Genomic DNA, 23,418 nt, shown 5'->3' with positions numbered 1-23,418 from the left:
TGTATATACACACATGTTGAATCAATCTACCAGTTCAATTTGCTCCAAATAATTTGGAACTGGAAGCGAACTTACTTAGTAGTCTGGGATTTGACCATAGAATCTTTAATTCTAAATCTAGTTCCACTCCACTGCTGAAAAAAAAGGGAAGAACCTTAGTTCTAAATCTTCTTTCACAACATGTCTAATGTGAGGGGCAACTAGGTGGCACAGTGGATAGAGCACTGGCCCTGGAGTCAGGAATACCTGAGTTCAAATCTGGCCTCAGACACTTAGTAATTACCTAGTTGTGTGGCCTTGGGCAAGCCACTTAACCCCACTGCCTTGCAAAAACCTAAAAAACCCCCCCAACAAAACATGTCTAATGTGGAAATTTGTTAAACATGGATGTACAACCTATATAACATTGCTAGCTGCCATGAAGTGAGAGGACAGAAGGGAGGGTGGTTAAAAATTGTGGTACTCAAAAGCTTGCAAAAGGATGAATGTTGAAAGCTACCTTTGCATATAATTTTTAAAAATAAAAATTAATTAATTAATTAAAGAAAAAGAAAAGAAAAAACAAGTGAATGTGATCAGTAGCAGTGAATACCTCCTCCAGTAGAGAGACCCTGCCTGCTCCTAGCACTACCATCACTCCTCCTTCTGGTGAGTTCCTCCTGGTGTTCCAGGAGTTTCAGTGTCTACAGTATTATCATAGAAGAGTCCCTGAAGCTAACCTTCCTTTTTCCTGTCCTCTGCACTCATAGAACATGTCAGGTAGTCAGTTTCTGTATGCTCTATTGCATGTCCTTCTATACTGATATTTGTCTCACTGTTCCCACACAATGATTTTTAAAGCAAAGCCATCATTTAGTGTCTAATGTCTTCAGCAAGAGATAGAGAAACAACAGATAGATATGCATACCACAAAAATACAGACAAGCTGCTGAGAGACAGACAGATAAAGATAAAGAATCTGGAAACAGGTCATTAAAAGAACCACTTACTTGCATGCAAGAGGCACCTTAACATTCTCAGTGCTGTCCTGCCCACATAAAGGTTATTGCAATGGTTACTGTCCCACAGTCAGAAGAATGCACTGAGTTGTTTTGAACAATAGTAAGCATGAATTTGTATCAAGCCATTCACACTTTGGTTAACCTGGCCTCATGACCAAAGACACACATTTTTATGGTAGCTAGTCAAAGATAGGATTGCCATAGTCTATAGCACTGTTTTCCTTTGTCGGAAAATAATGACCTGAAAAGGAGCAAAACTGTACCTTCAGAGGGCATAGTGCTATGTCTGAAAAAAAAATGATCTCTAGATGAAAATCTGAGCTATGAATTCACATAGACCAACCATCACCCCTCTCCACCTGTTACTGGTTTATTATTTTATGAACTCTTGTCCCAGTACTAAAACAAAGGATATATTTTTATATATTCTCATAATTTAATATGAAAGTATAATGTCTCATTAATTAATCAGTTGGCTCTGAGACCTCATCCTTGAGCATAAATGAGAAAATTCTCTTTTCCCATAAACTTTCTTTCATCTCTCTCTCAGTATCAAATTCCTGTCTCAAGGGATTAGTTGTAATTGAGATTACTGACTATTTAGTTGAATAAAAGCCAGAATCACAGCAACTTCTGTGTCTTCAACAACTCTGGAGACAAATACCCACAGTTTTTCTCTCAGGCTGGCAATTGATCTCTCAAGTACGCTTTTCAGATTTTCTCCATAGCATATCTTCTGTATAGGATAAGCTTTGAACTTCTCTCAAAATGTCTCTTTAGTTTTTCTCAATGATAAATTAATTTACTTATTTTTCTAGGAAAGAGAGTTCTCTTAGTCCTTTCTGTACCTCAATCTTAGCCTCAACAGCTGTTTCCAGATGACAATAAAATTCAAAGCTTTTATTGCTTCATAAAGATCCAATAACAGTATCCATTATCTCAATGGAAGAGACCTTTGGAGCTAAGAGTTATAATAACAAATAGATGATACTAATAGCTCACATGTATTTAGAGCTTTAAGGTTTACAATTGTTTTCCTCCTAAAAACATTATAAATCAGGTTGTGCAAATATTGTGATCTCCCCCACCACCACCACCATTTTATAGACAAGCGATTGTTACTTGTTCAGGTTCATGAAGCTAATAAAAAAAATGGCAATTGGGATTTGCATCCAGATCTTTTGAAGTCAAGCCCAGTGCTCTTGGTGTGACCTCCTCTGTCACCAGTGATTTCTGCTTAGGGATCCTGGAGATCTCAAACTGTCAGAGTAGGATAAATTGGTTTATCTCCCCTAAAGGGCACTTAAGCATAATACAGGCTTCATCTCCCAAGGTAGAATCCCATGTTCTGAATCTCCCCCTGCCAGTCATTAAAACATATTTCCTATATCCTTATCCTTTGGAACCCTCATCTCCAACTTTCTAACGTGATGATTAACTACTCTGATAAAGCTAGCGTGTTTTAATTTTAACTGGGTTTTCTAAAATCCATGCCTAATCCCAAAGGACTAAGTGGGAATTTCAGATATTGTGGAAGGCTTACAAGATATTATATTTATATTTTTATATTATATATTACAATATATTATCATTGTCTGTCTCTCAGCAACTTCTCTTGCTGAAGACATTAGACACTAAATGATGGCTTTGCTTTAAAAATTGTGTGGGAACAGTGAGACAAATGTCAGTATAGAAGGACATGCACTATCTTGTAAGGTGCTTCTTTTGTCTCAAGTCATATTATGTAGGTAGTTGTCTATTTTACCTTATGGGTAGGAGTGGTCTTGAGTTTACCCTAAGAAGCATTAGTTTGGAAACAAGAAAACCTAGGACCTAATCTTGACTCCTAAGATTCTTCTCAATGATCTTGAATTAATGTCCTTGAACCTCAAATGCCTTATCTATAAAATGAGGTGGGACTTGATGATTTTTAAGACCCATCTCAGCTGTAATATTCTATTTTTTGGTGTTACATGCTTCTATTCAGAGCTCCCTCACTTTTTTTCCTAATGCTCCTACTGCCCCAGAACATTGAGAAAAATCTTGAAAGTATCTGACAAACAGGAGAACTGAGGACACAGACTATGTGATAAAATGGCAGAAAGGCTTACCTTTATCAAACAGATCAATAAACTTATGTGACCTTAGCACATTGGTGATACACAATCATTCTTGTTACATGGTCTCCAAGGGCAAGACCTTTGATTTTCTGGAATCCCCAAATTAGACCATATAATACATGATGCCATTTGGGTTAATCTCCACTCCATCCTCCCCCCCAAACCCAATCCCCCAGGATCAACAACTTGGATAGATAATACTAGGATAAGGAAACAGGAGTTTCATCTCCCATAAGGTAGAACTATTCACTCTCTTACAATGGAGCCAAGATATTAACTATACTATTTCTTGTCAGCCCTCATCTCTTCAACAAACTACAGAATATTTTAGTCATTATTTTACTTCTAAGAATTGTGATTATGCCTTTCTGACAGTTTTTTCTTTCTTACCATTTTATCTACCCAAGAATCTCTTCCTGTTTCTTTTCTATAAAAATACCTTCTTTAATAAGCCTCTTAGAACCAGGAGAGAAGATACTTTCAGAACTTACATAAAAATCTGTTAGGAATGAGCCAACAGGACCATTTTTTTCTTATTTGCAAGCCAATGGGGTCAAGTGACTTGTCCAAGGTCACACAGCTAGGTAATTATTAGAGGCTGGATTTGAACTCAGATCCTCTTGATTCCAGGGCCAGTGGTCTATTCACTGCGCCACCTAGCTGCCCCGGGATCATTTTTCTTTACCCTAATAGCAACTGCCCTCTACCCTGTGTCCAGCAGGTATCTCACTCAGGTCAGATCAGTCCAGGTTAAAATTTCTCCAACGTTTCTCTTGGAGCTTGAGCCTGGAGACTCCAGGCTGTCTCACCTCTCAGACTGGGGTAGCCAGAAAGGCCAGGGATGGGTACTTAATCAAAGCCTAAAGCTCTGACAAAAGAACAGTGTGGCAAGTAGAAGACATCTAATTTCAGGATTTCAGGGAGATTGGAACTTTTCAAAAATTATAGGGGCAGATATTAACCAATTGCTGAATTATAGTGAAATCAGAAGGAAGATGTGTAAAGATGTCTAGGGAGAACAAAGGGATGGTGATGGCACATGGTAGAGGCATGGCTATAACCAGTGAGTAGCCATTTATTTTATCCATATAACCTAATATTAACTGTCTTTGTGTCATTGGCCAAGTGTGTCTCACTGAACCTCAATTTCCTCTGTTGGAAAATGGGGATAATAATTCCCTCCCTACTTTAACTTGTAAAGATAAAATGAAGTAATGGATATGAAAGTACTTTACTTTGGAAAGTAAAATGTATAATGTAGCTATAAATTTAATACTCTACATATTTATACATATTATAAAAATAATATCTACCTTAGAAAGGAATTAGAATTAGAAGGCAGTCAAAGGTTTGAGGATTTATAGAGATCAAAGAACTAAGCATGAGCATAATTATTGTGTATCCCCTGTCTCTCCCCCTCCCCATGCCTTCCATTATAGACCCAAAAAAATGTAGAAGCAAGGGCTCCATGATGAGTTGAAGAGATGGCATAGGAAAGGTTAAGTTGAAGGGAAGTACTGTTATTACCTCATAAGTTCTAGTTCCCCAGCCTTACTAGCATTTTTCTACCAGATCCTGTTGAGCCTGCTGGGGAGCCCATGACTCCTCGTTATTATATCCCATAATTAGTCCAGACTGCCTCATGCCTAACAGGCCATTTATAAGAGTTTCATGGCAGAGAAAGAGAAGAATATCATCATAGAATTATAGACGGAAGGTATCTTAGAAGTCATTTCCGGTGGCTAAGTGGCGTAGTGGATAAAGCACCAGCCCTGGAGTCAGGAGTACCTGGGTTCAAATCCGGTCTCAGACACTTAATAATTACCTAGATGTGTGGCCTTGGGCAAGCCACTTAACCCCATTTGCCTTGTAAAAACCTAAAAAAAAAGTCATTTCCTCCAACTCATTTTACAGATGAGGAAACTAAGAGCCAGGAAAGTTTGTGACCAGTCCAAGGTCATGAAGGGAGTTAAATGGTAAAACTGTAGTAAAAATGAGATCTTCTGACTCTAAACCTAACATACTTTTCACTACATCACTTTGAGGAGTGGAGGGAGGAAAGAGACACAGATTGGCAATCCCTTAACTTTCCTCAAGACACATGAGGACACATGACCCATGTTATACCCTCCTCATGGTACCACCCCTTTTCAATATACACCCAGGATATATGTCTCCCTCTTTCCACAGGGACCCCATTTTTGCTGTATGTCCTAGAAATAAGGCAAGCATTTAAAGGATGTGTCTGGAGAGTATAGGGATAAAGAGTCAAGGGCCTCTAGGAGCATTCATAGTATAAAGATGGAACACAGGATAAGAGCATCAAAGTTGTCTCTTTTAAACATTGGCATCCTTTCCAGTCATTTGGAAAAAGTCCTTGTCTTTAGGGTTATTTAGCCATCGTACTACTGCTCTTCACTTAGTGCTGAAAAAAATGCCCTTTAGCCTGGCACCCAAGGACCTGGATCCTATCCTGTGTTCTGACTTTCTCTAATAATCCCAATTTAGGAACCCAGTACATGATCCTATCTGGGTACAATGTCTCTCTGAGAAACAAATGGTCCTTTGGAGTGGCAAATGGTAATGGGGAAGGAGGGAGGAGGATGAAGAAATCCCATCAGTACCAACTCAGGCAATTTGGAGTTTATTAGGAAGACCTTGATCACTGATGATGAATCTTGATTTATTATCCCTAGTTCTTCTTACCACCTTTGCTTGGTTTCTGAATTCACAAAATAGTTTCCCCTTTTTTTGCCTTAGCTTCCTCTGGCTCACTGTCATTGAGGAAATACATGGGAGCCACTCCCTAATGTTTCTGCTTACCCTGATCACAAGCTACAGACTTAGGTCACACCCCTGAAAATTGCTGAGTTGTACAATACCCAGCTCCTAGGCACTGGGCACCCTGAGATGGGCAAATCTACAGTGGATAAAATTTGCCAATCTATTTACCTAAACAATCTAAGAAAGAGAATAGGCACTTAAAAGACCTATAGGGGAGAAAGGAAAGGTTGGGCTGAATTTTATGCACTGGTGTATTCATCTTCCTAACAATCCCATGGGGTTGTTCTTATAATGTAGAACAAAAGTCAAAAGCCCTCTAGAGATCCATGACTGATCCATCTCTTCTGACTCAGCCCCCCAAGGGTACCAAGGCTGTGGGGCTCATTCAACCAAGCATTCCTCATTTATGATGTACACAAAATATGCTCATATGATGAGTTGAGTGTATCCTATATCACACACCCTAGGACTTTTCCTATTTGTATAGTAGGAATCTTTTCAGAAACAGTAATCATATGAAGACCAGTCTTACATCTCACAGATGCTGTGTCTCTCCAATAGTACCATAAACTTTTTGAAGTCAGAAACTGTCCAGCTTCTTTGCAGTACTTGCAGCTCATAGGGACAGTGCCTTAGCCATGTTGGCAGATATACAACTGTTTGAAGATTCACTGGGTACTTGGAATTCTAGGGATTTCCTCTCTTTTATACAACAATTGTATGAAACTTAGTGGATATAGGAAGCAGAACTTTTGTTCCTCCAAGAAAGTTTCCTAATTCCAGCAGTCCCACTTCTACTATTCTTTCCTTTTTTCCCTCCTCTTCTCCTTCTTCTTCCTACTAGAACAAATTAAAGGAAATCTTCCTATGACAAGCTTCCCACTCTTGGTCAGTTGGTCAATCATAAGATCAACAGCTAAGGACTTAGAAAAACCTAGTCTACAGAGCTCTCCCTTGAACATGGATTAGATGATCATGTTCTCTTCCTTCTCAACTCTTCCAGACCTTCAGAGTTTTAAGTCTTGACTCAGTTTTCTCCTTGGTTGCCAGTCATCACTGGGTGGTCAGTTGGATCCAAGCCATTTGCTTCAGCTCAAGTCCACATTCTCACTGACAAATTCATCCAGCTCTTGGGTCTATTGGTCCAAGGATCCCTTCCAACTTTCCTTAGCTATACCTCTCTAGGTTTAGGGAAAACACATCAACCCCATCAAGGCTCCAGTTCTCTGGAAAGCCGAGAAAGTTCTTGCTGGTTGTCAATGACCTTCAGCTTCTGGATATATGCTCGGACACTGGTCAGATTCCTGGCACTCAAGGATTGCTCTGAACCTGTTGGAAAAATTCAGGTCAAGAGGCCAATGGGACTCATTCAACTTTTCAGCGATTCTAGATTTCCCTATCACCTTTGAAGACAGGTCCTCCTCCTCCTAGCTTCTGTCTCAGCCTCACTCAAACTCCTCCCCAAATCCCCCCTCTTTCAGAAACTCTATTTCCCTTTTCTTTTTCCCAAGTCTCTAGAATCCTGCCTACTCTTATCTTTCTGAACCATCTTCCTCCCCAATATCTGGATGCATCCCTGATGTCTCCACAATGATCTTACAAGTAGAAATTCTCACGGTATGGCTATCCTCATGTATGTGGGAAACTCGGCTCCGGAGTGGAGAGAGAGGCACTGTAGAGGGATAAGAAAAGTGAGTCAAAGAGATTGTGCCGGAGATTGAGCCCGAATGAATACCAACCCTAAAGGTTGGTAGACAAAAGAAAATATTTGAATGGGAACAGAATACCTAACTGCAAGACAGTTAGAGGAATGAGGAATTTTGGACAACACTAGTTTGGAAATCAGTAGACCTCTGACACTTCTTACTTATGTGACCTTGAACAAGACACTTAATCTCCCTGGGCCTCAATTTTTTTATATGTAAAATATAGACCATAGCAAGGGTTCTTAGCCATTCTTGTATCTTGGACCCTTATAGCAGTCTAGGAAGCCTATAGAACCCTTCTCAAAATGATGTTTTAAAACACTTAAAATAAAATACATAGTATTACAAAGGAAACCAATTATCTTGAAATTCAGCTAAAAATATTTTAAAAAACAAATTCAAAGACCCTAGGTCTAGATTAAAGGATTGGTAACTGAGGTTTCTTCCATCTTTAGACCTATATGAACACATGTGTAAATTCCAAAGTTTTTTAGGTATTTTTAGTTTTGGGTAACCTAAGAGAGCAGCCCAAGTACCAGGAGTTCCCTTACTTTTGAGTTATCTAATCATATGGATCCCTAAGTTGAGTTAAAGTAAATGTCTGCTCTGTAATATTTAACATCTAGAGAGAAAAGGAAAGAAAGGTGGCGTTGTCCTAGTTCTTTCTTACCAGAATTATGACTTCGACAATGATGCAATATGCGTACAGTTCTGGCCATCATTCGCTGGAAGCAATAAAAACAGGTGTAAGGACCTTAAGCAGCCCAACTACCCTCAAACCCACCATCTAGAGAGGAAACTGAAATATTTAAATGGTGCTAGCTTTGCTGGGTGTCCTAAAGAGAATATTACCCTACCTTCAGGTCACTTGTGATCAGAAAGACAGAAGAGACTAGATCACATTCCCTCCCAGGTTAAGGAAATGGGACAGGTAAGAAGAGAGATAGAACTAAGGCAGGTATTTTTACAAATTAGTGCATACATACTTTTCTTAAACCTGATCTGTGATTTCATTGATGCACAAAATTCTCTTTACCAATGTAGATTGGCATTTGCTCCAGAAAATTATCCCCTGAAAGACCTGCATGGGGCACCGAGTGATTGAGTGACAGGTCATAGAGTCAGTTGGTATCTGAGGTGAGATTTGAACCCAGGTTTTCTTAAATTAAGCCAGTTCTCTATTTAGTATGATATTCTACCTTTCAAGCTTTCAGTATTTACACACACACACACACACACACACACACACACACACACACACAAACACAAACCCCTACCTATGTGCCTACGCATATAACATAAATAGATTATCCTCCCTCTTCCCTGTCAACTAAACTCCAATGTCTCACGGTGGAACAAAGATGGACTAGGTTTTTATAGGTTTTTATACTTTCAAAGCTTATATGCTGGAGGGGACTACCAAGCAAAAAAAAGTTTCAATTAGAAACCCAGAAAAAGACAACTCCTGCCAGCAAAACCAGAGAGATTCATCACTGCAATACAGCAAAGTGTTTACTAAAATATGAAGGGGTATGAACTACATTAATAGAAGGGGTACCCGTATCAGTGAAATCACAGAATAATTTAATCATATAATTTTTTATTTTATTGATAATGAAATGAATGACAAAAGTTTCAAGTATTTATATTATTAAAAGTTCAAAAAGAATTGAAAACTAAGGAGGGAAATGTCTGAAAAAATGCTATGGGAATACAATCACATATTATTGTAATTATCATCCTATAAAAATGATAAGTATGAAAAGTTCAGAGAAACTTGGGGAAACTTATATGAAATAATGCAGAATAAATTGAGCACAACAGTTATTTCTGGGTATGATCAGTGTGTTGATTTGCTTTATTTAACTATACTTGTTATAAAGGAGAGGTCTATTTAGGGAAGGGAGTCTTTGGTAATTTGACTCCTCTCCCAAACCCCTAGTGTCCATTCTTATCCTCATCTCGTATTCCAGCTCTGCTTGTTCCCTATTCTGTACGTTCTTGAACTCTTGTTCTAAAATTAACAAACTTCTTTCTTTCATTTTAGTCCTTTTCTTCTCATGCTCCTTCTGTCTTCTGGTACTCAAAGAAATCTGACTGTCTCTCTACAACCAATCCTTACGACATTGCATCTTTGCAAGTGCTGGTTATACCTTTATTTCCACCATAAAATTTCTGATCCCAGTTCTATCTCAAATCTCTACCATCCTTCCTTCTTTGAAGTTCAATCAATTCAAATTTATTACCCAATTTATACCCAAGTGATTTGTAACGGTATCTAGGACATTCTCCTTCTTGTCTCAATGAATTTAGTACCTGGATCATTATCTCCCTCCCAACTCCAAGTCTTACTTTTATACTAGAAAATAGCTACCTATTTCCTGTTTTCTAAATTCTCATCTTACTCTTTACTCCATCTGAATTACACATATTGTAGCTGTGTTCTTTTAGTTTCATAATCAAAAAAACTAAAATTCCTTTATTCAATCATAATCTCCTATAATTAGATATCTTCTTATACCTTACTCTTATACCTAGTCTTCATCTACAACATGACCTCCATTCCCTCTTCCAATCTATCTATCCTGTAACCTCCATTGACCTCCAATGCCTATTAACTGTGGACATACACTCTTTAGTACTTTCCCAGGTCATCACTCCTACTCTGGTTATATTCTTGTGCCTTCCTATGGACATCCAATATTATAAGGCTACCTTTTACTTCTTTTTTAAAAAAAATATTTATTTAAGGCAATGGCATTAAGTGACTTGCCCAAGATTACACACTTAGGAAATTATTAAGTATCTGAGGCTGGATTTGAACTGAGGTCCACCTGGCTCCATGGCCAGTACTCTAGCCACTGTGCCACCTAGTTGCCCCTTACCCTTTACTTCTTTTTTTTTTTAAAGAAAGATTTTATTTAATTTGAGTTTTACAATTCCCCCCCATTCTTGCTTCCCTTCCCCCACCCCCCACAGAAGGCAGTCTGTTAGTCTTTACAGTGTTTCCATAGTATACATCGATCTAAGTTGAATGTGATGAGAGAGAAATCATATCCTTAAGGAAGAAAAAAAAAGTATAAGAGATAGCAAAATTACATAATACGATAACAGTTTTTTTTCTAAATTGAAGGTAATAGTCTTTGGTCTTTGTACAAACACCACAATTCTTTCTTTGGATACAGATGGTATTCTCCATAGCAGATAGCCCAAAATTGTCCCTGATTGTTGCACTGATGGAATGAGCAAGTCCATCAAGGTTAATCATCACCCCTATGCTGCTGTTAGGATGTACAATGTTTTTCTAACCCTGTACTTCTTAAAACATTCTCTTCACTCCTCAAGAATAAGCAGTATCTCTCACAATCTCAGTTGGGAACTGTTCCACAGAAAATGAAAAGTCATGACCCTTTGCCATGAGTTCCTTCTTTTCCCCTTTCCATCTCATTCTGCTTGACATCACTCTCCCCACTTCAATCCTCATTATTTCTTCCTTTGTTCTAAGTTTCTGATAAAGAAACAACACTTCTACTCACCAAGGCCAACACCCATTAATCTTTGATCTCATCTGCTTCTACATTCTCTAGAAGACTGCTACCATCCATTATCATCTTCCTCCAATCCCCATTTAGTATTCTCTCCCTATTCAGAAGAGGCATCTTGATGTAATTAAAAAAAAGACTTGATTTAAAACTTTTAGTTATTAGTCATTTTCGCTTTATAGCCTTGACTTCCTCATCCAAAATGATGTGGTCAGACAAGATGATTATTAAGATGAGTCTCTAGTTCTATGATCCTATCTATAGGATCCTTCCTTGCTGTCTAAAATCATGCCCAAATTTCACCCTAGCTTTAAAAAACTCTCAATAGTTCTCTAACATTTTATAACTCTCCTCCCTGTCCTCAAGAAACTCATATTCTAAGAGAGTAGGAGCAACATACAAATAACTATGAACATATAAGATAAAGGGAATATAAATGGAAGGAACTACATAATGAACATTTTTAATTGAACGTCCTGTAGGTATCCCAAACTCAACATGACCAAAAAAGAATTAATCTTTTCTTCCAAACCCACTTTCTTATTACTAATGAATATTACCATCCTTCCAGTCACCCAGATTCACAGCCTTGGAATCATCCCCGATTCATCACTTTCACTCATCCCTCATATCCAAATCAATCACCTCATCTTGTCATTTCTATCTTCATGAGATTTTTCATATATATGACATTCCATCTCTTTTCCCTATACCTTTATAGAGGCTGTCCCTCAAGCTTATAAGCTTCACCTCTGCAACTTCTGATTTCCTTTTGATTTAGTTCAGGTGTCTTCTTTGTAGGCCTTTTCCTGTGTCTCCCAGTTACTAAACACCTTTCCCTACAAATTTACCTGGTATTGGCAACAAAAATATTTGCCTTTTGTTTCTTCATTACAATATACAGTCGTTGAAGGCAGGGATGGTTCACTTTTATCTTTGTATCTTCATGACTAGTATAGTACCAAGCATTTAGTGGGCCCTTAATAAATGATTCTTGATGATGACATTAAAGGACAAAAAAGAGAAGAGCACAAATAAAGCATTTTAAAAGTACAGTAATAAGTGCAGTGAGAAATTCTATGAGGAATTCAGACAAATATGGGAAGATTTTCAAGAAGTGATGCAGAGAGAAAAAGTAGGCCTGAGAACAATGATACAGAATGACTACAATAATGCAAATCAAAAGATCACTAAAAGGAGGTCAGACTTCAAATAAATTTTAAAAAACTAGGTTTCAGAGATAAGATAATTAAACATACCTCCTCCCTCACAAAAGAGAGATAGGGGACTACTAGGACAGAATAGTATATACATTATCAAAAGTGATCACTGAATTGGATGTTTTTGCTTGAATTTTTTTTTAAGGTTTTTTCAAGGCAAATGGGGTTAAGTGGCTTGCCCAAGGCCACACAGCTAGTTAATTATTAAGTGTCTGAGACCAGATTTGAACCCAGGTACTCCTGACTCCAGGGCCGGTGCTTTATCCACTGTGTCAGCTAGCCACCCCTGCTTGAATTTTTTATGAGGTTTTTGGGTATGGCTGAAATGGATGGGAGGTAAAGGCAAAAGTTAATTAATTAATTAATTAAAATGTATTTTAACAACAAAAAAAATTTTGCTTTCCAATTTCCAATGTCTGGTTTCTGAGTTTCCCTTCTATCTCAACCTCAAACTCTAAGATCCCCACTTTCCCACACTCACCATCTTCTCAAAGTTGATGAGACTGTCTACCAGTGTATGGTTTCCCTCATGGATGAAGGTCATGTCTGTAGGGAGCTATAGATTAATATTCAAAAGTCCCACAAATTTTTCCCCTATGTTTATCCTAGGAAAGGTTGAAGGAAAAAGAACAGGGATTCCCCAAACCTACCTCCCACCTCCATTTTTACCATGTTCCTTATCCTCTCCCTTCCCATTAAAGGAAAGTTAGATCCCAATGCCATTTACCTTTGAGGAGAAGGGGCATAAAGGGTATGATGGGAGGGGACAGCTTGGTAAGTGCCAATCGGTACACACGATGATTCCAGGATGGGTCCTGACAGAGAAGTTCACAAAGACTGTTAAGACCCTTTATATACCCAATATCATCATCCTTATATTTTTTAACACATTTTTTGTGGTATACAGCATACCACCACATGGTATACACTAACTAATTTTGCAGGAAGATACTAAAAACCAGTAGGTATCTTCACCCAAATTATAGAGTCAGACAGCACTCTTAAAGATAGAATTTATTGTTTAGGGGCAGAAAGGAATAGAGGAGAAAACCTGAGGGTTAACAAATTCCTGAGAATGGTTTCTTATTGACATTTCCTAGAATTAGAGATTGTTACAGTTCCTCTTCATGGGACTACTACTAAGTATATTTCTGATTTTATTTCTATAACTTGCCCTTGATCCCTGCATGTTTTCTATTTTTTTAGAATCTAAGTTTGTTGATGAGTTCACTGGGCTTCCACATCAAAGTGTTTAAATAACTGATTATTTTATTTTATTTTATTTTATTTTATTTTATTTTATGTTTAGGTTTTTGCAAGGCAATTGAGGTTAAGTGGCTTACCCAAGGCCACACAGCTAGGTAATTATTAAGTATGAGGTTAGATTTGAACTCAGGTACTCCTGACTCCAGGGCTGGTGCTCTATCCACTGCGCCACCTAGCTGCCCCCTGATTCTTTTTTTTTAAGTCATCAAAATTATTATGAGTTTTCAGAATTTTATTTTTGAGAGCTTCCCAATCTCTTGACTTGACTTCCCCTCTAGAACTTCAATCCACTGAATTTGACCTATACTTTCCCTGAATCCTAGAATCCTATGATATCGCTCTCCCTAAACCTAAGGTACATATTAGACTATGTATGCCCAGCTTTCCTCTTCCTCTCTTTTGCAAAATCCAAAATGGAGAAATTATTTTCCCCTCAGATTCCCTTAATTTTCTACTTCAGTAACCAATTCTGAAACTGAAATTAATTTATGTATATTTTATATTTATTAACATTTATCTTTACTCAATTCCATTAGAATGAAAATTCCTTGAGGGCAGAGACTTTTGTTTTTTATTTTAGTACCTTCAATACCTTCAAGGGGTTAGTTTTCAATAAATGTTTGTTGAATTGCTTTGAATTCCATAGTCCATGGGAATCTCTAGGAAATGACTGGGGTTACAAAATCCTCTTCCTCTTCAGATCTCATCTGATGCACAGGTTCTCTAAACCCATTGTCTGACTTTGCTGTTGATGAGTCTAGTATTTGATGTCCAGACTTAGTTTTTGAACTTTTAGTCAATAAATTGAGGTCATTTTCCCCTTAGGCCCTCTCTTTGTCCCCTCAGATCATTGCCATGTTTATCTCAAGACACTCTCTCCAATATATATCACATATCACAAAATGACAATGTATGCCATCTATCACACAGGTATGGAATGGCAACATTGGACCATACATTTCATATCTTGTTGCCACCCCAAAACTTATGACTGTTCATACCCCATAATATTAAATGTACAGAATGATGCTAAAAGCAGAAACACTCTTTCAATAGTTCTTAAGAAAAACAGGCCCTATGCCAGATTTGGCTAATTTGGAGGGTTGCATGAGGTGAGGAGATATGGAAGATAGCCCTGACTTTAATTCAAGGAGTGAGGGATTTGAAGGAAGAGGGAGATGGCCAGCGGAGGCAACAGACTTACCAGCAGCTGTTCGAGGGCAGAATATAATTTCCGAACTTTGTGGGGCAACCGCTAAGAAATTCAGAGACAAAAAAATAGAGTTGGGGATTTTCTGTTATGTTACATGATTCCCTTTCTAGGAAATGGGATCTGGTCTATTTTCAGGACAGTGTCCAGGGTCTCTCACCCCCTAATTTTACCCAGAGGAAAAACCTACCTCCCAAGTGAGGGCAAGTCGGCTGATGGAAGAGTTGCTGAGGCCAAACATGACCGCAAAGAAAGAATTGAGGTTCTTCTGCTCTTTGAGGCTAAGAAAGAGCAACCAGGGTCATAGTCACAAATTAGCTAGCATAGTGCACTAAACAAAGGAAAAAACTAGAACTAGACTAGACTGGCAAAGAAAATAAGAAGGGATTATGAAGAATAGGAAAAAGATGATGGTGAAAGAGACAAAGGCATTAGATACAGTGATGAGATCAAGATAGATGGAACCTGGAAATGACTACCCCAGGGTTCAGCTTTCTGGTCTAAAAACTGTCCTCTCTTTCCCATAATCTTCCCACTCACTGAGAAGCCAGCTTGATAAACTTTCGGAGCAGCTGAGTGCGAAGACCAGGTACAGGACATAAGCACAGTTCTGTGGCCACCCAGTACTGTAGTTCATTGAAACGCCGCATGAAGCGCTCCAGGTTGGCAGTGGTAGAATTTCGGAGTTGCTGTGGTCCCAGCACATAGTGGATCAACTCCACCTCAGGGGTTGGGGGAAGGTAGAGTTATGATGAGTCAAACTGGACCCAACCCTCCCCCACACTTTTAGCCTCATAAAGCCCTCCTTCTCAGCCACATAGAGCCCAATTCTGATCCTATTATTCCCAGTTGTTCCCCTCTCCCACATCCATCACATCTAGCTGAGGTCTCCCCCACACCTGGTGGATGCTGTTGAAAAGGTTCCAGTCATGGTCAGTCAGCTGGCTTGCCAGGTCCTTGGCACTTATTAGATCCAGAATCTCAGCTGAGCCCACCCTGGGCCCAAGCTGATCTGGGTGTGGGGTCTGCAGGTGAGAAAGAACTAATGGAGATGCCAACAAAGTTCAGAGAGAGGTGAAGGGAACTCTGGGGGTGGGGGGGAGAAGTGTGTGTGTGTGTGTGTGTGTGTGTTGAGATAAGAACTGGGAGTAGTAAGGATTGTCTATGTATGTTGGACATAGCTGTAAGATGAGAAGGAAGAGCTGGAGATATTGCCAAGGGTTTCCCAGGGAAGTTTATATATGGTTCCTCTCTTTCCCTCAGGTATTGAATTCACTTCTCTTTATCAGGATACCCTATTTAGAGTTATGTCTCTACTCTGGTTTTCTGCTAAGCTACTTACCAGCTTGTGTATTTCCTGTGGGTTAACAATGAAGAGACGCTCATTGAGTCCCAGGGATGTTGCCACACCACGGGCATCTGGTTGTAGACCAATGGTGTCTGTGGGAGAAGCTATGGCTAAGACAGTAGGAAGTGACAAGAAAATACAGGGTTCAAGAAAAATAAGATAGAATAATTCTTTTCCACAAGGGACTATTTGCTTCCAAATAAAAGGAGAAAGGAACATTGGCTGTTGCCTCAAAGTCATTAACTACAACTCTTACTTCCACCCCAAAGGAATGGGAGAGGTGAAATAAGTCAAATGGAAATAATCTCTTCGACAGCAGACATTACTACAATATCTTTAAGGTGTCAACAGAGAGTTTTGGTTTCAGCTTTAGAATTTTTTTTTTTGCAAGGCAAATGGGATTAAGTGGCTTGCCCAAGGCCACACAGCTAGGTAATTATTAAGTGTCTGAGACCGGATTTGAACCCAGGTAATCCTGACTCCAGGGCTGGTGCTTTATCCACTATGCCACCTAGCTGCCCCTCAGCTTTAGAATTTAAAAAGAGAAACTGGGAATTAGCAGTCCTGAATCCTTTCACTCTGTCTTGCCTCCTCTTTACCCACAAATATTTTAGGGAAGCTCCTCCTGCCCTAATCATGCAGGAGCTTCAACAACTATACCCAGTCTTGTTGATTGACTTATTGATGAGCAATTTTCTATGCTTTTAAGGACTCTTAGGACACTTAGCCACACTCATTTTATTCCTGATTTCAGAAGTCTGGGAATGGATCAGTCCCCTTATTTGGGAGGATGTACAACTTACCCCCTGAAGATGTGACCTTAACCAGCACCTGGCCTTGTATCCAGCCATTCTCTTGTGCCAGGGTAGTCATCACTTCTCTCACAGAAGCTGTCACTGGTAGATGCAATGTCAGTACTGAGTGATTTGGTAGGCAGATGTCATAGGGGACTGGAGAAGAAGAAGCATGAATCGGGTGGGTTCACATCCCCTTTTCTTGAGTGGTAAACAGTAAGAAAAAACTACCTGTCACTTAGCCTATTAACTATGGTTAAGAGAAAAAAAGTATACATGCACACATGCACACACACACACACACACACACACACGCACGCACGCACGATAGAGGGCCATAACTAAGTCTTTTCCTAACAAGTTGATCAAACGATATGAACAAAGTTTCCAAAAGAATGGAAAACTATGAGCAATCATATGAAAAAATGCCTTAGGGGCAGCTAGGTTGTGCAGTGGATAGAGCACCGGCCCTGGAGTCAGGAGGACCTCAGTTCAAATCCAGCCTCAGACATTTAATAATTACCTAGCTGTGTGACCTGGGGCAAGTCACTTAACCTCATTGCCTTGCAAAAACTAGAAAAAAATTACTTCAAATCAAAGATGACAATATGGAATTGTACGAATAAAGTTACTTAAAGCCCTGTACCCTTTGATACAGAGATTCTATAACTAGGATTAGACACCACCCCCCAGGAGACCTTTGATGGACAGAAAGTTCTCTTATATATTTATTTTCATTGTAGCACTTTTTGTGATAGCAAAAGAATTGGAAACAAAATTGATGCCTTTTGACTTGAGGATGGCTATATAAATAGTGGGACATGAATTTAGCACTTCTGTAAGAAATGAAAATGAGAAGCATATAAAATTCTAAATGAACTGATGAAAAATGAAACTGAACCAAGAAAAATATGCCCAATGACCATAACAGGTAACTGGAAAAAAGAACCACAAAAACAACCAAAAAAGTGATTGTTACAAAAGCTTGAGAGAAGAGATGGAAGAAATACTTTGACACTGCTCCCACCATCTCTACTTTGCAGAGGCAGAAGGTACATATTTTCAAAATTTTTGATGTATTGATCAGTTATGATGATTTTTCATCTTTTTCTCTTTTTTTCCTCAAAATTGTTATTTCCATATGAGTTGGCTCTCTGGGAAGGGGAAAAGGGGGAATGACAGGGGAAATTATAGTGCTATAAAAGCCAAAAAAATCAATAAAAACTTATTTTAAAATAATATATGCACCAAATATAGCATCTAAGTACCTAAAGAAAAAGTTGACTTAAGTTCAAGGAGAAATTGATAACAAAACTATAATAGTCCTTGTTCGTGAGTCATAAAAGAGTAAAAGGGCAGAATTGGTTCATATGCCATAGCTTGCTAACCCCCATTTTTTTAGGGCATAAAGAAATACAAAAAAGAAAAAAAATTAAATATACCATTTAATGACAACAATATAATTAAAAATTAAAATCAACAAAGAATATTTGAAGAAAAATTCAAACTTAAGTAAAGACTACATATAATTTAATCCTCAAGAATCTGTGGAACAAATTATAGAAACCACAGATAATTTTTAGCAAACAGAATGACAACAATGGAAGAACAAATCAAAGCTATACTCAGAGAAATTTATATCTCTAAATACTTTTATCTACAAAAGAAAGGAACAATGGATCAATGAATCAGGCATGCGCATAATAAAAGCTAGAGAAGCAACAAAAATGAAATGAATACAAAAACAAATACTGTGATCATTAAAAAGAGACACTGAACAAATAAATAGCACTAGGAATCTGCTTTTAAAAAATCAATAAAACAGAAACTGCTAGCTAGCCTGATTCTAAAAAAGAGGGGAAAAATCCATTGTAAATTTAAAAAATAAAAAGAAATTATAACAAATTAAGAGGCAATATGAGAAATCATTAGAAATTTTTGGGGGGGGGATGGCTAGGTGGTGCAGTGGATAGAGCACTGGCCCTGGAGTCAGGAGTGCCTGAAGGCAAATCCGGCCTCAGACACTTTAATAATTGCCTAGCTGTATGGCCTTGGGCAAGCCACTTAACCCCATTTGCCTTGAAAAAACCTTAAAAAAAAGAAATTTTTTGCCCAATTATATTCCAACAAAACTTATTTAAATGAAATGGATGAATAGTTACATAAATTATCTAGATAGGATAAGAAATAGAAAATTTAAATGACTCCATCTTATTTTAAAAAAACTAGTAGAGGGGAAAAAAAATCCAGAACTAGATGTATTTAAAAGTGAATTCTATCAAGCAATTAGAGCAAAAGAGTCATCAATTCCAGTGTTTTCTAAATTGTTTAAACAAATAGGGAAAGAAAGAATCCTATTAAACTTCATGGATAAGTCAAATATATTTCAGATATCAAAATAAGCAGAGGAAGAAAATTGATTCAAAATTTCTTGATTATAATTTTAGCAGCAAAGGCTACAATAATATATAAAAAAGAATATACACAAAGATCAGGTTGAATTTATATAAAGAATATAAGGTCATATCTATAGAAAGAAAACTAAACATAACAATCATACTAATAATGACATGATTATATTAATAAATATAGGTAATTTTGACAAAACACAATACTCCTTTATGCCAAAAAGTTTAAAATCATAAAAATTGACAAATTTTATCTATCTAAAACCAAGAGCTAGTATTATCTTTAATGGAGAAATGCTAGAAGCCTTTCCAAAAAAGATCAGTAGTAAAGCAAGGATTACCATTGTCAACATTGTTATTTGATATAATACTATAAATCCTAGCTATAACAAAAAGAAAAATTTGAGGCAATGAACATAGGAAAAGAAGAAACAAAATGGTCACTTTTTTTGTAGATGGCATTATGGTTTACTTAAAGAATCCTAATCACAACTAAAAAAACTGGCTGAAATGATAACTTTAGTAAAGTAGCAGAATATAAAATAAGCACAGAATCAGGGACAATTTGGGGCTGTCTGCTATGGAGAATATCTTCTGTATCCAGAGAAAGAACTGTGGAGTTTGAACAAAGACCAAGGACTATTACCTTTAATTTAGGAAAAAAAAACTGATTATCTTATTGTCTGATCTTGCTATCTCTTATACTTTATGTTTCTTCCTTAAAGATACGATTTCTCTCTCATCACATTCAATTTGGATCAATGTATACCATGGAAACAATGTAAAGACTGGCAAATTGCCTTCTGTGGGGGGTGGGGGAAGGGAATAGGGGAAAATTGTAAAACTCAAAATAAATAAAATCTTCAAAATTATAAAAACATAAATGCACAAAATTGTCAGCCTTTTGATATGTTATCATAACAACCCAGCAGAAAGAGATAGAAAAATTCCATTCAATAGAACTATAAAAATCTAAAAAAATATTTAAAGGTCCACCCTTCAAGGATAATAATAGCCAAATGGTCAAAGAATTTGAAAAGGCAAGCCTCAAAAGGAGATATGCAAGCTATCATCAACCATATAAAATATTATAATAAAGAATATAAAAATAATAAAAAATAAAGAAAAACACAAAATAAAACAACTAAAGTTCCATCTTAGAACCATTTGATTGGCAAAGATAATACAAAAGGGAAATGATGATTGTTGAAGAAATTATCTGTATGCTGTTGGAGCTGGAACTGAACCAACTATTCTAGAAAATGAGGTGGAACTAAACATCCAAAGTCACTAAACTGTTTAGATTTTTTATTTTGTAACAGCACTTTTCATTGTAGTGAAGATTTGGAAGAAAATAAACAAATGCTGGTATATAAATATAATGCATATTATTGAGCTTTAAGAAATTAGAAAAAAGATTCATAAAAATCTGAAAAATAATATTAACTAATGGAGAGTAAAATAAGTAGAATGAGGAAAATGATTGACAGGAATAACTATAATGTAAAAGAAAACAACTTTGAAAGACTTAAAAATTCTCATCAGTGTTATGACTAATCATATTTCCCACCTCTGGGACAAAGATTATGGTAATAAGCTAAAAGATAGAGATGTAGAAGGATATCTATATTTTCTGATAAGGCCATGAGTTGAACCTTTTGTTTGACTATGCTTAATTATCAAAAGGTAAGGAATTTATTGTTTGTTTGATGAAGGTAATTGAGGAAGGGAAAAAAGTATTAATGAAACATTTATAAAACACAGAAGAGAGAAGGAATATCAGAAAGATACACAACTCAGATCATCAGAACAGTGTTGGAACTATTATGTTAAATTTATTTAAAAATTTTAAAAAAAACCCCACATTATACATATTTGAGATTCATGGCTTCATGTGTTATTCTCTTTTTTTCTATTTTTTATATAAAAAAGGTTTTATCCAAATTCTTAATGAAAACTAAATAAAAAAAGGAATTTCCTAAAGGGGAAAGAGACTCTTTAATATGGAAGTCAGAGGGAGAGATAAGGAGGGACCCAGAGCATAGCATAAGGTAATAAGGTAAAACCGTTATAAGGTAATAAGGTAATAATACCACTGAAGGTACTAAGGAGATTTCAGTAGGAAAGGAGTTAGGAGTCAACAGGAATGTGGGTCATACTACCAACCTTTGTCCAGAGCTTGGATAGCATATCTGTTGTTGAGGAAGGGTTCATCACAGCTGGGGAACCAAATGGGAACTGTTCTATTCTAAATGAGAGAGAAAAGGGCAGGTTGAAGAGAAGACTAAAAAAACCTATGAGGAGGAAGAGAATGAACATGATAGCTGGAGGGAGCACAGACAGGTGATCCTCCTGGGTACCTCATGGGCCAGAGTATGCTGTTTTCATAGCTCTAGAGAGAGAGTGCCTCCCCAGAGCTCTACTTCCTTTCTTCATTGCACCCCTGCCTCAAGGAAATAATGAGATCCCAGGGAGGGGAAGGGGCCAAACAGTAAAGCAAAGAGATTTGTATGACTATGAATCTACAGGACTTTGTCCCCCCTCTGACCTAAAAGGAGCACATTTTCCTCATATCAAAAATCATATTTGCTTGACCTCTCATCTCCTTTCTCTCATTTTCACTGAAAAAAACTACCTCTTAGCCTATTCTTCCTTATCCCCATGCAATTTAGCTGTTTCTACTACTATGAAATGTTCTTTCAGAAATTATCAATGGATTAAGACAATGACCATCAATGGCTTTTTCTCAATCTTTATTCAGTTTAACCTAGAAGTATTTAACATAATTGACCACCTCCTCCTCAAGGCTTTTTACTTTCCCCTTTTCAACAATGCAATAACCTGGTCCTTTTATTCCTCTGAGCCCTTTCTTGTCTCCTTTGCTGATTCTTCTCTTCCTGCTCTATAAATGTGGGCATTTTTCAAGCATCAATTTTATGTTCTTTTTCTGTACTTTTTCTTTCAGAAATCTCATACATTCCAATGACTCCAAATATCATCTCTATGCTCCTAAATTCTTAAAGAAGCCTCTTCCTCTTTTAGCCTTCATAACCATTCACTAAATGTCATTGAGTCTTCATTCAAAACATCTTCTGTATTCCCCTCAGTCTCCTCCTAACTAGCCTCCTTAAATCATAATCTCAATCTTCCCAAAACATTGTTTTCAGTATGTCACACTGGTGTCTGTGTCTCTGTGTGTGTGTGTGTGTGTGTGTGTGTGTGTGTGTGAGAGAGAGAGAGAGAGAGAGAGAGAGAGAGAGAGAGAAGACAGAGCATGTATTGTCATGAGAACAAGTTGCCTCTAGGAGAACACCCCCTTCCCAAATCTTTTATAATCAGGTTCTCTCCTTTCCTATATGGGACCCTCTGTTGTAGTCATGCTGAGCTACTTTGCCAGCTTCTAAAATATGCCTTAAGCATCCCTACAGGTTTATTCAAAGCCCAGATTAACTCCCACTTTCTCCAGTAAGTCACAACTGATGTCTCCCTTCTATAAACCTGCATAATATTTAACATCGGCACCACTAATTTGGCATGCATGATACTGTAACAGTCAACCAATATATAACAAACACCTACTATGGGACAAGCGCCTCATTTGTATCTGGGAATATAGATGCAAAGAACCAAACAATCCTAGTATTAGTAGTTAATTTTTCACTACATATATATATATATATGTACATATATATATATATATACACACATATATATATACACCTTGTCTTCAAATAATAAACCATTGAGAACATTAATAGTTTGTATTTTTTAATATCTCCCATTATGCCTAGTATCCTCACAGCAGGCGTTTAGTAAATGCTTACTGATTGAATACATAAGTCTGGTCTATAAGGATCTTCGTATATATATATATGAGTGTGTAAGAGTATGAGAATCTTAATGTCTGAAGTCTATGAGGTATGCAGAGCCTTTTCTGGGTAGGGATAAGGAAAAGCAGCACAACCAAAAAGTAGGACTCTATGGAGCAAGGGACAGAACAGAGAGGGAGAGGGGAGCTG

At 37.4% G+C, this 23,418-nt stretch overlaps 1 protein-coding gene across 9 annotated transcripts in view; it reads right to left on the bottom strand.

Annotated features, from left to right (window-relative positions):
* RAPGEF3 (Rap guanine nucleotide exchange factor 3) overlaps positions 1-23,418 on the bottom strand; it is a 37,288-nt gene continuing 13,870 nt past the window's right edge. For 4 of the 9 annotated variants that reach the window (XM_074225679.1, XM_074225673.1, XM_074225678.1 and 1 more), the window contains exons 17-28: positions 21,566-21,647; positions 17,001-17,147; positions 16,192-16,307; positions 15,749-15,874; positions 15,390-15,571; positions 15,040-15,130; positions 14,844-14,894; positions 13,101-13,188; positions 12,855-12,919; positions 8,282-8,336; positions 7,506-7,577; positions 2-7,234 (exon numbers count right to left, since the gene is read on the bottom strand). In XM_074225679.1, coding sequence (XP_074081780.1) covers positions 7,116-7,234; positions 7,506-7,577; positions 8,282-8,336; positions 12,855-12,919; positions 13,101-13,188; positions 14,844-14,894; positions 15,040-15,130; positions 15,390-15,571; positions 15,749-15,874; positions 16,192-16,307; positions 17,001-17,147; positions 21,566-21,647 — 1,194 coding nt within the window. In that variant the 3' untranslated portion in view covers positions 2-7,115. Of the gene's footprint in view, positions 7,235-7,505; positions 7,578-8,281; positions 8,337-8,834; positions 12,147-12,854; positions 12,920-13,100; positions 13,189-14,843; positions 14,895-15,039; positions 15,131-15,389; positions 15,572-15,748; positions 15,875-16,191; positions 16,308-17,000; positions 17,148-21,565; positions 21,648-23,418 lie in introns of those variants that run through there. The other 5 variants (XM_074225676.1, XM_074225675.1, XM_074225677.1 and 2 more) reach the window with 5 other exon arrangements.

This window comes from Macrotis lagotis, chromosome 2 (genome assembly GCF_037893015.1).
Source record: "Macrotis lagotis isolate mMagLag1 chromosome 2, bilby.v1.9.chrom.fasta, whole genome shotgun sequence".
Taxonomy (NCBI): Eukaryota; Metazoa; Chordata; class Mammalia; order Peramelemorphia; family Peramelidae; genus Macrotis; species Macrotis lagotis.
This window is presented reverse-complemented; position numbering and strand designations above follow the sequence as displayed.